Raw genomic sequence first — 14,972 nt, forward strand, 5'->3', positions numbered from 1 at the left:
AGGGAGGTTATATTGCAGCTGTATAGGGTGCTAGTGAGGCCATATTTGGAGTACTGCGTGCAGTTTTGGTCTCCTTACTTAAAAAAGGGTGAACTGGCACTAGAGGGATGCAGAGGATGTTCACTAGGTTGATTCCAGAGTTGAGAGGGTTGGCTTATGAGGAGAGACTGAGTAGACTGGGGTAATATTCATTGGAATTTACAACAATGAGGGGGGGAAATCTTGTAGAACATAAAACAATACAGCACAGAACAGGCCCTTTGGCCCTCGCCATTACACCAACCTGTGAACTAATCGAAGCCATCCATATGCTTATCCAAAGACTGTTTAAATGCCCCTAATGTGGCTGAGTTAACTACATTAGTAGGCAGGACACTCCACGCCCTCACCACTCTGAGTAAAGAATCTGTCTCTGACATCTGTCTTAAATCTATCATCCCTCAATTTGCAGCTATGTCCCCTTATACAAGCCGATGTTGTCATCCTTGGAAAAAGACTCTCACTGTCCACCCTATCTAATCCTCTGATCATCTTGTACATCTCTATTAAATCCCCTCTTGGTTGCCTTCTCTCCACTGAGAATAGACCTAAGTCCCTCAGTCTTTTCACACAAGACCCTCCCATCCTGGGAAATCTCCTCTGCAATTTTTCTAATGCTTCCGCATTCTTTCTGTAATGGGCGACCAGAACTGTGCACAATTTTCCAAGTGAGACCACCACACTCGCATTTTGTACAGTTACAGCATGACATCATGGCTCCAGAACTCAATCACTCTATCAATAAAACCTAACACACCATATGCCGCCTTAACAGCACTTTCAACCTGGGTGGCAACTTTCAGGGATCTATATACATAGACTACAAGATCCCTCTGCACATCCGCACTACCAATAATCTTTACAATGACTCAGTATTCTGCCTTCCTGTTATTCTTCTCAAAGTGAATCACCTCACATTCATCTGCATTGAACTCCATTTGCCACCTCTCAGCCCAGTTCCCTCTGCAACCTGCAACATTATTCCACACTGTACACCACTCCACCGACTTCAGTGTTATCTGCAAACTTACTAACCCATCCACCTATGTCTGCGTCTAAATCATTTATAAAAAGTGGTCCCAAAACAGATCCCTGTGACACACCACTAGTAACCAGGCTCCAGGCTGAATATTTTCCATCAACCACCACTTGCTGCTGCCTTACAGAAAGCCAGTTTCTAATCCAAACTTCTAAATCACCTTCAATCCCACGCCTCCGCATTTTCTCCAAAGGCCTACCATGTGGAACCTTATTAAAGGCTTTACTGAAGTCCATGTATACCATGTCAGCTGCCCAACCCTCATCCACATGCTTGGTCACCTTCTCAAAAAAACTGAGGTTTGTGAGACACGACCTGCCCACGAAACCATGTTGACTATCTTAAATCAAATTGTTGCTCGCTAGATGATGGATCCTATTTCTTACAATCCTTTCCAAAACTCTTCCTTCAACAGACATAAGGCTCACTGGTCTATAATTACCTGGGTCATCTCTACTGCTCTTCTTGAACAACGGCACAACATTTGCAATCCTCCAGTCCTCTGGTATTAAACCTGCAGACAATGACAATTCAAAGATCAAGGCCAATTATGCAGGGAATAGGTAAGATGTTGCCACTGGCGGGTGAAACTAGGCATAGCCTCAAAAGTAGGGGAAGCAGATTTGGGGCCGAATTGAGAAGGAGCTACTTCACCCAGAGGGTTGCCAACCTGTGGAGTTCCCTGCCCAGTGAGGTAGTTGATGCTACTTCAGTAAATGCTTTTAAAGCTAAGATAGATTTTGTTTTTGAACAATGAAGACATTAAGGGTTTTGGGGAGAGAGCAGGTGAGTGTAGCTGAGGGCACAAAAAGACCAGTCCTGAATGACGGAGCAGGCTTGAAGGACCAGATGGGCCACTTCTCCTCTCTCTTATGTTACGTTATTCATGGATTTGCTGCTAAAGTTGTCCATCGGCTTAACTAGCAGACAATGAGCTTCAAGATCTTGGAGGCCAAATGTACTAAGGTCTGATCTTCCCTCTTCATTCAACTGCTGGTCTTGTTTTCATATCCCTTTTTAAATTCTAGAGTTTTAAACTAATATCGGTTGACTAAGTAAGCTTCTGGGTAAGGTGGGTTTGGCATGGCAGCGGAGAGAATTGATTTAAACAATTAGTTTCCTCTTTCCTTGAGAGGGTTCATTTGTAACCCTCCCAAAGTCTGGGATTGATTTTGAGCAGTCACCTGAACAAACCAGATCATTGGCATATACCATAAGACAAGGCAGAGCGGATTGTCACCTTGCTTTATACATATGAAGTACATGGTCATGACTATGTACCCTGAATGTGCCTAGTATTTCTTCTGTATATGTAGTAGGTGTTTGTGGTAAAATTCTTACATTCTTGCAAATAGCATGCATTTTTGTGAAATTACTACTTGTTTTGGAACCAATCTGCAATCATTGTTTGCACTTGAGTAAGTTGCACCACTTCTTCCATCTGTTAGATCCTGGAGACACGACAACAGATGCTGTGTCAAATCAACAGAAATCTCAATATAAAATACAGCTTCAGACCATTCTTGTAAATACGTAGTATAAACAGCCTAGAATTACCTATATGCTTCAACAATGAAGTGGATTATACAGTTTCCCCTGTTGATGCTAACTGCTCTACTTGAGTTTGATCTTCCTGCTCTTTCTGTAGACACAAGATAAGCCTCTTTTAGTGCCACTCAATTCTGTCTGAGGAGCGAGCAAGAAGAGTGGGAATGCTGGCTGAAGAATTCAAGAGAGGATATATGGTTGACACAGTTACAGAATCCAAAGTACAAGACAGTGAAGGAACTTGATGATGTGAACCAAGACTTGAATTTGATGCTTAGAAGACATGGTGCTGAATTAGGCCACTTAGGTGCTGAGCAAGTGAACACTTGGTACAGTACAGGATATGTTTTTTTTTGTCTTGAGGTAACAAACCAAAGGCTTCAGGGGAAATCAAAGTACAAGTGGAGGCAAAGCAATTTGGAAGCAGAGATCTTAGTGAAAAGATGCTCTGTCTTGAAGCTAAGAATGCTTTTGTTCAGTTGAAGTATATGGCTAAGGAGGGGCATGCTACTAGAGAAATTACAGCTATATTCAACTGAAGAAATTTGCTTCTAATCCAAAGCATAATGTCAGTTACTTCAATGCTGTTTCTGATCATCTGACAATTAAAGCTCTAGCTTTGTTTTTGATCTCACAGTTGAATTTTAACTCTCTCCAGGAGAACAGGTGATATTTTTGATCAGATTTTAGATTAGCTGTTTGTCATTGAATTCACATCTTTCTTAAAAGTTATCACCGCATCCGTACAGTATGGAAACAGCCCCTTTTGACCCTCCGAAGAGTATCCCACTCAAACCCATTCTGCTACCCTATTACTCTATATTTATCCCTCACTGATGCACCTAACCTACACATCACTGAACACTATGGGTAATTTAGCATGGCCAAAATACCTAAACCACACATCCTTGACTGTGGGAGGAAACCGGAGCACCTGGAGGAAACCCATGCAGGCACAGGGAGAATGTGCAAATGCCACAGAGTTGCCTGAGGCTGGAATTGAATCCAGGTCCCTGATGCTGCGAGGCAGCAGTGCTAACCATTGAGCGACTGTACCGTCCCATTGTCACCCTCCCTCCCCTTTCCCCCCCCTCCCCAAAATCACCTTATCCCTTCCTTACCCCATCAGACTCAGTACAAACTGAACTCCCTCCCTCCCATACGGCCCCTCTTTTTTCCCCCTCCCCCATCCAAAGTCGCATGTCATTGATGCAGTGCTGTTTCGTTGACCATTTACTAGAGTGTGTACCTCTTTTCTTTTAGCTGCAGTATTTTTGCTTCACAGGAGTTCATTAGATTGCTTTCAAAAATTGTGCCACCATAACTTAACAAATTTGTGCTTTATTGTGAGAGGACGGCTATTTTTAAACGCACTGTTAAAAATTATCCAAGTATAATTTATTCAGGTCATTTGAGAAACAAGACTACTCAGTAAAGAATTCTTGGAATTGTTCGCAGCTGCATTCACATACCGTCGTATCCCTTATGGCCACATTTGTCATTCTTCATATTCTCTCTCTGTGCTAAATATTTTTGACAACATGAGCAGTGATGAGTTAAATCTGTTCGTGAATTTAGGAGAGGGTGGTATAGTAGATATTGAAGACCCAAGATTCATGCTGGGAGACTGCGTGGGGTTTCCAATCTGATTGAGTAATTTTGGTCAGTTTGTCTGAAGCCCAAGTTACTGCTACAAGGAAGTAATACATAACCTTTTTTTTTTCTTGATTGATGTGAGTCAGATGAAACCTATTCCTTTCAACCAGTGTGTGACTCAACTAAAGCCATGTGTGCCTGTGGTTTAACTGACATAGGAAACTTTGGGACCAGAAAATAGCACATCTTAAGTTTTCAATGAAGTTGGTCATGTTTAGCAATTGTATTGCCTCTTGAGCCAAAGGCAAAATGCTAAGTGTTAAATACTAATTCTGTCTAGTTTGTTTAGAATTTGATAGCAGTCTGTTCCGCATTCAGTTTCTGGCCTCAGCTTTGCTTCTCTGGAGAGATACAGACTAAGGACTGGATATCCACCCATGGAATGTGGAAATTCTGGTGACTTTACGCTGGCCCAATCTCATGGCAAATCGAAAGCAGCACTAGCATTATCAGAAGGGGAAATTAACATCAATTTTTTTCCCCATCCCTGTCCGCTTTAAGTATGAAATATCAGTTCCATGTTTACCTGGTGAGGAAAGCCACCAGCTAGCACACCACTAACCACAAACCAATAGGGCCAAGGGTCAATCCCCAGTTTGGAATGAGTTGTTGGAGTTCAGTGAGAACAGAGGATTGCACACTCCTAAATAGCCTCTGTTCTTATCGATTTTGGGGGCGTAAGGGGAAGAGGAGGAATTGGCTAGGAGTGCCATTCCCAATCATGGTTTTTTTTTGGTTTTGAAATGAACGAAATTACATGCGTTATTTTTCAAACAAATACGTAAAAGTTTATCCTGAATCTCAATTCTCATTCTGCTTAGTTCCAATCATTTCAAAAACTGAAAGGTGGGAGTGACTGATTATGTCATCTGAGTGGGCTAGCACTTCTGTAACATGCTTCAACTCTGCACCTTTGCAATGCCTCAGGTGACATGTAGATCATGTTGTTCTGTCATTATAACCTTGGTTTGTTTCCGATGTCTGAATACTTCTCAGTTGCTTCGGCTGTTCTAAGTTCCGAATACTGTGGCGCTTGCTGTAGCGAGCTTTTATTTACATCTGAAACTATAATCAAACTTTGCAAAGACAGAAGTGTTCGCAAACTACTTCTCAAAGGCATGATGTCCGATGGAGGTTTAGAACAAAATTATTTTTATCCAGTTGATAACTGACAGAGTTGAAATGGATTTCACTGCAATTAGAATTCCAAGCTATATATGGAATTTTACTGTTTCTATCTTACAAGACATTGTATAATAATTACAGGCAAAAGATATGGCTTAGTTATATATTTTGTTTTATAATTGGGTAATTTTTTTATTAAGCTTTCTGTCAGGTTTTGTGTTTTTTTTTTAAATCTCAGCAGATGAACATATATTCTGGCAATACTCTTTCTTAATGTTTCGGAAGCAATTTTGAATTGAAAACCACTCTGCCTGTTCAGCGAGGTTTATGTCAGCCTATGCAGTAGTGAGAAAGGCTAGCAGCACTTGACCTGTTGCATTGTTACTGTGGCTGGTGCTGTGTCTGGATAAATCAGCAGACAGATCGGTGAATTATAAAAGGAACTGTTGTTTGACCTTCACCAGGCATTGGTTTTGACTCCATTCTGAAAGCCCGTGTTTTACATGGATGTGTGCCACCGTGCTCATACAGCAGTTCAAATAGCATTGGCAGCCTAAATCTTGGGAATAACTGTTTGGAAGGGTGATGTCCAGTGCAGTAATAGTTAATAGTTTTGCATTATTCTCATTGTTTCTCTTCAACTAATTTACAGGTTTACAACCAGTACAAGATAAGCAGGCATCGCAGAGGCATCAGGACAGTGTTAATTGCAGTCCGACCAGAAGGAGAACTCCATCAGACTGCACAACCTCAGCAGGCAAGACCATCATTAATATTTTTCTCTTATTTGCCTTTCTCAACCCGAGAAACCTGCCAAAAGTCTCCCTTTCTCTAAAGAAGTCATTTTGGCACCTCAATGTCAACTGTTTATCTTTCCACAGATGCTGCTCTCTTCTCAGACTTGCATGAGTTTCTCCGGTAGTTTTTATTACTTGTCCTCCTTTCTGTTTGTCAGCAAGTTTCTCGGTTAGTGCTATTAATATCCTTTTTAGAACCAAGGCATTTTAGAGGGTAAAGAACAGGAGCAGCAGTAAACCACAGAGCTCCTTGAGCCTGCTCTGCAACTCAGGCTGATCCTTTGCCTTGGCCTCACTTTCCGACCTACTCCCCATATTACTTGATTCATTGAGACCAAAAATCTCTCTCTCTCTCAGAATCGTTGTGGATGCAGTTTCTTTGTGGATGCAGTTTATCAAATACTCTTAAGTGCTCTTTAAATATTTTTAATCAACCTTGTTTAAAGATGTTTTGACATGTCTGGAGTAGGTGGAACTTGAATCCAAACCTTCTGACCCAGAGGTAAGGACTCTGCCATTCGCCAAACTTGGTCTTGGATATTTTCTAATCAACCAGTGCAGAGTTGTTGTACACTTCTGGAGCAGGTGGGACGTGAATCCTGTCCTTACAACTAGTCCCTATGCAACACAAGAGCTTTTGACTACTCAGTCTTCAAGTTTCTTCCAAACATGAGTCCCACTTGCTCCCCCTTACTTTCATGTTTAAAAAAAACTTGCAGATGACTACAATGCAAGTAACTGTTCTTAATCAACCTGTTCAGAGATGCTATAACACATCTCAGGAGCAGGTATGACCTGAACCCACTTTCTCTGGCCCAGAGATACAGTGCACCACAAGAGCTCTCACTATCTTCCCCACCCCTTATATCTACTAGTCACTTAACTCATCAGTTAACTCCTATCCCTCATTTAACTAGCTATATAAACACTGGTGAGTGTCCCACTGTACACTGAGAGAAACTATCGTTGTGAAGATTGGAAAGGAGTCTTAATCTCTTTCAGGTTTGGTTTTATAATTAACTTGTTACTCCTTTTTGTATCAAATGTGCGATGGTCTGCTGTGTTTATTGCACAGTCAGAAATTAACCGGACTGGAAACTTTTACTGCTTTTTCTGCTGGCTGGAAGCAATGTATCTGCAAAAGCCAAAAGGTGCAAATGAAATGAAGCAACCAAATGTTACTCCTAATTGTAACTCCAGGCTGAAGATCTGATACAATGAGATGAAATCTTGTGTTTCCTGTTGTCTTCTCCATCTCTTGTCAGTTGTTTTATTTGTGGTTAGGTTATCTGTTCTTTGGTCTGTGAAAATATCCATCTGTTACACTTGTTAACTTCTTTGAAAATTCGGATAGTAACCCAAGTGAGGAGATACTGCCACTGATTAATTACCATTCACTGTAGTAATTGTGCTGCAGCCTCTTGATCTAATTCACTGACAGAAACTATATGACACAATTGTATGTTCTACAGCCAAAATCTGGATAACCAACCTGGTGATTTTGGTGATTTTGCAAATGCTTTGTTGACTGAAAAACCACAGGACAAAGCTGCTTAGTCTTGTGTCATCTGTTTATCTCTGATAACAAACATCTCCCTCATGGAACCGCAGTCTTTCATGTAATCTACTTTGTTAATGATTCTCTCGCTGACACAGTAACCACATAACACACCCCTCACTATTTCACAGTCCTATGCACCACAATCTCAAAGTACATGTTTCTGACTCCTCTGAAGTGCAAACTGCAAAACAAAAGTTAGTATGAGCGTTGCAATCAGCTCAAACAAGTCCTAGCACTGTATCTGTTCCAATGAGCCCCATCCCTATTAATAATTCATTCAAATTCTTCTAACAGAGGGGCTTTTAATGAATCAAAATGTCTGTTAAACTGGGAGAGCCCATTGCAATGTTAGTTTATTGTTTGTGCTTCAGTAAAAAATAACAGTTGATCAATCACTGTAATCTCAGCAGTCTTGTGACCATGTAGCTTTCTTAGAGTGAGTCCTCTACTTCAGTCAGATGCTCATCAAATCTTTTTTCTTGGATGGGGGGTGTTGGGGAATAAAAACCAAAATAACTGTGGATGCTGTAAATCAGAAACAGAAGTCACTGAAAAAGCTCAGCAGGTCAGGAAGCATTTGTGAAATCAGCGTTAGCGTTTCTGGTCCGGTGACTCCTTAGGAGGACGATGTTGGACAATATTCAGGTCTCACTGGTACAATTTTTTTCTCTAGACCATGACGTTTACTTTTTATATTTTACGTTGAAAATCAAGCCTACTTGTGGATGTTTACCATTGAGTGGACTGTGCCACTTCACTCCATGAAGATCAGATGACTTGTAAACTCCACTTCAGTTGATTGTGAGCTGTTGCATTCCAATTGCCAATGCTTGCTCCCCAGTCTGTGGCTTACTTTATTTCAGGTGAGGCATTAGTTGAATACTTCAACTTCAGCAGCTGATCTCTGCTGTAGTGGCACACTGGCTAGCAGTGCTGCATCATAGCATCAGAGTCCCAAGTTTGATTCAGGCAACTGTCTGTGTGAAGCTTGCACGTTCTCCCCATGTCTGCTCCAGTTTCCTCTGGATGCTGCAGTTTCCTTCCACTGTTCAAAGGTGTGCATGTTAGATGGATTGGCCATGCTAAATTGCCCCATAGTGTTTAGGGGCGTGCAGGCTTAGGTGGATTAGCCATGGGAAATGCAGGGTAGGGTAATCGGTCTGGTTCTGCTACAGACGGGTCCAGATGCTTTTCGGTGGTTTGGTGTGGATTTGATGAGCTGAATAGCCAGTTCCACACTGTAGGGATTCTATTCTGTTCTGTAAAATATAGTGGTCGACTGTAGTGTAGCGGGGTCTGACTGGGTGCATCCTCATGATTATACTCCAGTGGGGTTTCTTTTCTGCTGTAAGAGTCTGTGTACATAGCTATCAGCTTAAGACAGGATTGGACACCTCGTGTGACAGTATAGCCTGGTGGCACATGGTATCCAGACATGGATGAGGCGAAGCTATGCTGCCCATTCTGAGGATGCGTGGAGAGATTTGACACTATCCAGGGGAAGGAGAGGAAATGAAGATTAACTTTGAGATTTGCTGTGAGCTTTCAATTGTTGAAAGAAATATTTCTTGGCAGTTTTTACCTTAAAATCTCTAACCAATGTTATGTGTTTGCTACTGTGAAGGTTTTATAGCTTGGTTAACTATTTATGTCTTTTAAAATAAAATGTTTCTGCTACTGGAAATAATTTTAAGTCTTCAGGCATCCAGATGCTTGTGGGCTTGGTCTTCAGGCTGCTTTTCACCTCTGGAAGGTTTCTGTCAACTATGTCATGTTTTAGATAGTAAGCAGCAGCGTAGCAAGGCGCAGCTGTTTCTGCAGAGTGCAGGGGAGAGAAAGAGAATACATTTTATGTCCTGACAGTTTTCTGTTTCACGAGACTATGGTGCGGGTAAAACAGAATGGCAGCAGGGCAGTAATATCGATTTCCTTTCCAACAATGGATGTTCACCCAGATCAGATGGTATGAGTGAGCAGGAAGAATATACATTCATCTACACACTGCCTTCGCACAAAGTACTTGTAGCCACTAAATTACTTCTGAAGTGTCATGAATGTTACGTGGGCAAATAAGGAATCTCAATTGTACCCAACTGGATCCCACAAACATAAGTTTGAGTTGTGATACTTGATAGTTTACCAATAGAACTCAGTGTTGCTCTTCAAAACATTACACAGGATTTTTGTAATCCATCACAGCAGGCAAAATGAGCCCTGCCTTGAAGTTTTTTTTTTAAAAGCAACATCTCCAACAGTGCAGTACTCCCTTCATACTGCACTTGAGTGCCTGCCTGGATAATGGGTTCAAGCCCTGGGCTGTGGCACAGACCCATAAGACTGCTATTCATTGTTTCATAGTGGGTGAAAAGTGGTATTTTGTAGAAGAAGCTATCTTATATCAGAGTTGACTGTACACTGGAGCAGGAGGAGGCTCTTGAGCCTGTACTGCAATTCACTTAGATTATGGCTCATCTGTATCCTAAGCTATCATGATTTAATCTTGGGGCGATGCTGTAAAATACCAAAAGAGTGAGACAGTGCAGGCTTCCAGGCAGCTGTCACTTTTACAATACTATCCTAACTTCACCCATGTTGCAGCATCTTTACTGCTCATAGCAGAACAGAAATGAAATGTTAAATGAACATCAAACTATAATCTCCAGACTACATAAAGCAGTCTGGCAGAGAGTTCTAGGCAGTAATTCAGCCTGAGCTCTGCTGACATTTGTAACTGGCTTTGCACTTCATGACATCATCAGAACTGCCTGCTTGAATTCCAACCTTGTTATTCACTGCCTTGCTCATATTTTTGATTTATAACGAAGCTGAAATGTGAAGTAGAGAGAATGCCATTTGAGGAAGAAAAGGAGTTCCATGTCAATCTCTGTCTTAATGTGTACCTGCCACCCGACTACATTAGTGTTGTGTTTTTCTTGGTCGTATTTCCAATAGTTGGTCATTGAAATTGCAATATTTAGAGAAGTAAAGCAAATTGGCACATATGCTCAACCGTCTGAAGGTACCTGGAACCCTGCCTGAAACAAGTCAGTGTAAACATGTGATTATAGTAATGCCAGGTTCACAGGCTGTAATTGGCTAATGATAATCTTTTAACTTACTCATTACTGAAGTGCCACCGGAGAAGTAAACATTCTTTAAGCTTGTAAACTCTTTGTATATTTTCCCACAGATCATTTCCAAAGGCCTTCCTTTTTTTTAAAAAAGAAACTGTTTTCTTGTGACACATGGCTTGCATGGACAAGATTGGACTCTTATTGTTCTATTTTGTTTAGTGGCCCCTGCTGGCAAATGCCTCTGTCCCTCCTTTGGTGAGGCCATCATCACATTGATGTTGACTTTGATACTTTGGCCATCACACAGCATGCTGGTAACAGAGACCTCCCAGAGACCGGAGCAGAGAACAGGTGCTTTGAGACAGGGATAGGCAAAAAAACAGCTGAAGCTTTTACGTTTCTGTCAAGTATGGGGTTCACAGCAATAGCAAAAATGAGAATTTCACATGGAGGTGAATTCTTTCTCGAAGACTTGTGTAACAATCATTCTTATATATATTTAGAAAATTTACTGTGTCCGTCTGTCAGCAACTGTTTTTTATTTTATTCATTAAAAGGTGTGGGATTTTCTGACTAGTCCAGCATGAATTGTCCACCTTGAGAAGGTGATGGTAAGCTGTTGTCTTGAACTGCTGTAGCCCATCTCGTGCAGGTGCGCACATAGTGCTGATCAGAAGGAAAACCCAGGGTTTATGAGCCAGCAATACTGGAGGAACAGACCAGTTCCTGAGTCGGGGAGGTGTGTTGTTTGGATGGGAACTTGCAAGTGATGCATCTGCTACTGTTGCTCTTAGAGGTGACGGAAGCTGATTTGGAAGGTGTTGTCAAAGAAGTGAGCTACCATCTTGTAAGTTGTACACATTGCTGTCGCTGTGGGTCACTGCTGGAGAGTCCGTGTCAAAGGTGGTGGATAGGGTGTCCCGTGAAGTGAGCTGCCTTTTTTTCAAAATTGTGTTTGTAGGATACGGACCTCGCTGGCTAGACCAGCATTTATTGCCTATCCCTAATTGTTCTAGAGGGCTATGAAAAGTCAACCTCCTGGCTTTCAGGTCTGGACTAAGATCAGGCAAGGATCGGGGCTTTCCTTTCCTGAACCAGATGTGTTTTGTTTTGAGAATCGATGACAATGATCATTAATAAACTCTCAAATCCAGATTTTTATTGAATTCAAACTCCTCCATCTGGTTTAGAGGGTTTGAACTTGGGTTGCCAGAACAGTACCTGAGTCTGTAAATCAATATTGTCGAGAGAATGCCACAAGGCCATCACCTCCCCTTTCCTGGAATGGTGTTGGGAGCTTCACCCATCCAGGCAAGTGGAGAGTATTCCATAGTTATCCCTGACTTAACTCCTGTACATGGTGGACAGGCTCGGGGGGAGTTGGGAGGTGAGTTAATACAGATAGTAAATGGTGACATCAGAATACAGTCATTTGAAAAACCATCTTACCTGCCAAATGATCAGGTAATATTGAGATGCAATTGGCGATGTGGAGAAAGGGTTAGCATTGCTAACAGAAAAAGCTGGCAGCATGAGTGGAGAGTGGAACATGCTGATAAGGCTAATGGTCCTTTGTTATTATTGATAATGTTGGTTTTAACCAGTCTATTCTGTCAGATTCCATAGCACAAAACCCAGTTTTTCTCTCTTTCATATTGATAATGTGCGTACACTCAGTAAATTAGTGGGTTTTGTGGCCAATTGACCATATTATAAATCGCAGAGATATAAATAGAATGGCAAAAATGTTAGCCAGTCGTCCTCTTCATCTGGTAAAGATGTTCAGTAATTCTCAATCTGAAAAGACAGAGTCACCCCTCCTTAGTATAAAGTGACAACATTTATTCAGACATAATAACTCTACACCGCCACATCACACGCTGTACCTCCATTTAATAAATTCATATAGACTAACAACATTTGACTCAGCACTCAATCACTTATCAACAATTTAAAATGCTTGGCCAATGGAGCAATTTATGAGTTGGTAACTGGTATTCCAAATGAAAAATTAGTTTCCACTTCTTTCTTAAAAGTGCAACCATAGTCTCGTGGTGGCAACATTATCAGTAAATAACTTATAACTGGGCAATGATTATTCTTTCTGTTGATCATTCTCTATGCGTTTATCTCACTCTGTGTCTGTCAATTCACAATGGTCTGTCGTTTATAAACAGGTTAGCTTCCCCTCTGTGCCTTCTCTCTTTCTGTGCATGCATGTCTATCTTTTTGGGTTGGTTTCTTCCTCCTCCCCCTTGTCCTTTTTTTAACTTGGAAATTGTGTATCTCTTACTCTGTTGATCTCTTCTCACCCATTCACTTTTCGTGAGTATACGTTGATTTCTTGCCCTCCCCCCACCCAAAAACTTTTTTCACTGGAAATATGAGCAGGAACAGTGTGGGAAATTGCCATTGTTCAGGAAGCCAGTATGACCTTTTGCTCAGTGAAAACTGCTGTTTGATTTTGTCAAGTTGTAATCTGCATTTGCCTGACTCCATCTGAACATTTATAGCAGCTGGAATACTTAAGGGGTGATGATGTCGGGGTCCCAGGTGTCTTGCCTCTGTTCCCAGGCAGCAGGATTTATCTGCAGTTGTGTTGCTGAAACAGTCCTGCTGAACTCCTTCCTGGATCCAAGTGTAAAATTCCAAAACACCAGGTCATTTCCCTTTTACTCTGTTGTGTAAAGTTCCTGTTGCAGCTCTACATGTTCTCTCTGTCACTGAGCAGACCTTAGTCTTTACCTCACATTAATTAGTGAAGCACTGCACAAATACTTCATGAATTTTGTTTAGGCTTTCAAGCAAGTATTTACTCCATTGAAGTAGCAATGCTACATACGCAGCACGAAATGGCATAAGCGTGTGTCATTCTGATACAGTAGCAGCGTCCTTCACCATTTCCTTGTCTTCCTCAGTAGCACCCCACACTGTATAACCTAATACTGGAGTAGTGCAGAAGCAGAGTTATTAATGGTTTATACTGCAGATACACAGTTTGCATACTAATAAGATTCTCTTCCTTTTCAGGAACAGGATCAGTGTCACGAGGTACAAAGTTAGGAAGTCCAGTGGAGGAAGCTATTGAAAATGTAATTCAGCGTATAACGCAAGATGGATCACAACAAATGGCTATAGAGAAGACAATAGAAGATGTTATAGCCAGTGTAACAGTTACTCAGCCTGACAGTCCTTTAAGTCCCACCTCTTGCAAAAGTTACAGTCAGGAAAGGTGCCAGAACAAACGGGCAGAAACACCTCCCACTCAAACTGTTGTTTCTCCAAATGATCATCTCGAGAATAGCCAGGTATCTACAGACAAACAGAATCTGAATGCTGGCCATCGACTGAAGAAGGGCAGAATAGAAGCCATTCAATGCCAGGCAAGGAGAATGTGCAATTTTGACAAAATCTTAGCCACCAAGAAGAACCTGGACCATGTCAATAAGATTCTGAAAGCAAAGAAACTGCAGAGGCAGTCACGGACAGGGAACAACATTGTGAAACGCAAGCGAGGCAGACCCAGGAAACGGGATTTGAGTCTCTCTCAGATCTGTGCCTCGTTGCCTCCTAAAGAAGATGAAACACTTCCTCAGGAACAGAGGGATAGTGGCGAGAAGAACAAGGAGTCTGACACAATCATGGATGTTATTGAATCAGTGCTGCAAAGTGTGAACCAGCAGCAATCAGAACATAGGAAGGGTGTGAAACGGAAAAGGCACTTGGAAGAAGAGTAAGTACCTGCATTGCTCCCTTCCTTCTGTTCCTGTCCTATTGACTCTTTGTTCCATCGTCCGAAGGCAACACAATAAGGAGAGTGACCCGAGCTGGAATTTAAATAATTCTCCATGTTCTCTCATCACACACATTTGTATAAGCACACAGTTATCCAAGGTGACACTTGCATTGTTTTAGACCAGCAGTGCAAATCATGAGTCAAGATAGAGTATAAAATTAATTAATAACCACATTAACTATGTTTAATATAGTAAGTTACTTAAAAAAATAACAAAATTTTTTGTTGTGTGTTGCCCACTTGGGGCCTAGAGGGTGGATTGGTCCATGGATATCACTCTGCTTTGACTGCAAGGGAGGCTGCTGATGGCTTCCTTGTTTTCCTGGATGGGTTGTTG

The 14,972-nt window shown here is 41.6% G+C and overlaps 1 protein-coding gene across 6 annotated transcripts in view; it reads left to right on the plus strand.

Moving 5' to 3' along the window:
• Positions 1 to 14,972, plus strand: part of ash1l (ash1 (absent, small, or homeotic)-like (Drosophila)) — a 217,194-nt gene that overhangs the window by 119,793 nt on the left and 82,429 nt on the right. For all 6 annotated transcript variants that reach the window (XM_043684018.1, XM_043684017.1, XM_043684014.1 and 3 more), the window contains 2 exons: positions 6,060 to 6,164; positions 13,870 to 14,572. In XM_043684018.1, coding sequence (XP_043539953.1) covers positions 6,060 to 6,164; positions 13,870 to 14,572 — 808 coding nt within the window. The remainder of the gene's footprint in view (positions 1 to 6,059; positions 6,165 to 13,869; positions 14,573 to 14,972) is intronic.

The sequence above is a fragment of the Chiloscyllium plagiosum genome, chromosome 51, assembly GCF_004010195.1.
Source record: "Chiloscyllium plagiosum isolate BGI_BamShark_2017 chromosome 51, ASM401019v2, whole genome shotgun sequence".
Taxonomy (NCBI): Eukaryota; Metazoa; Chordata; class Chondrichthyes; order Orectolobiformes; family Hemiscylliidae; genus Chiloscyllium; species Chiloscyllium plagiosum.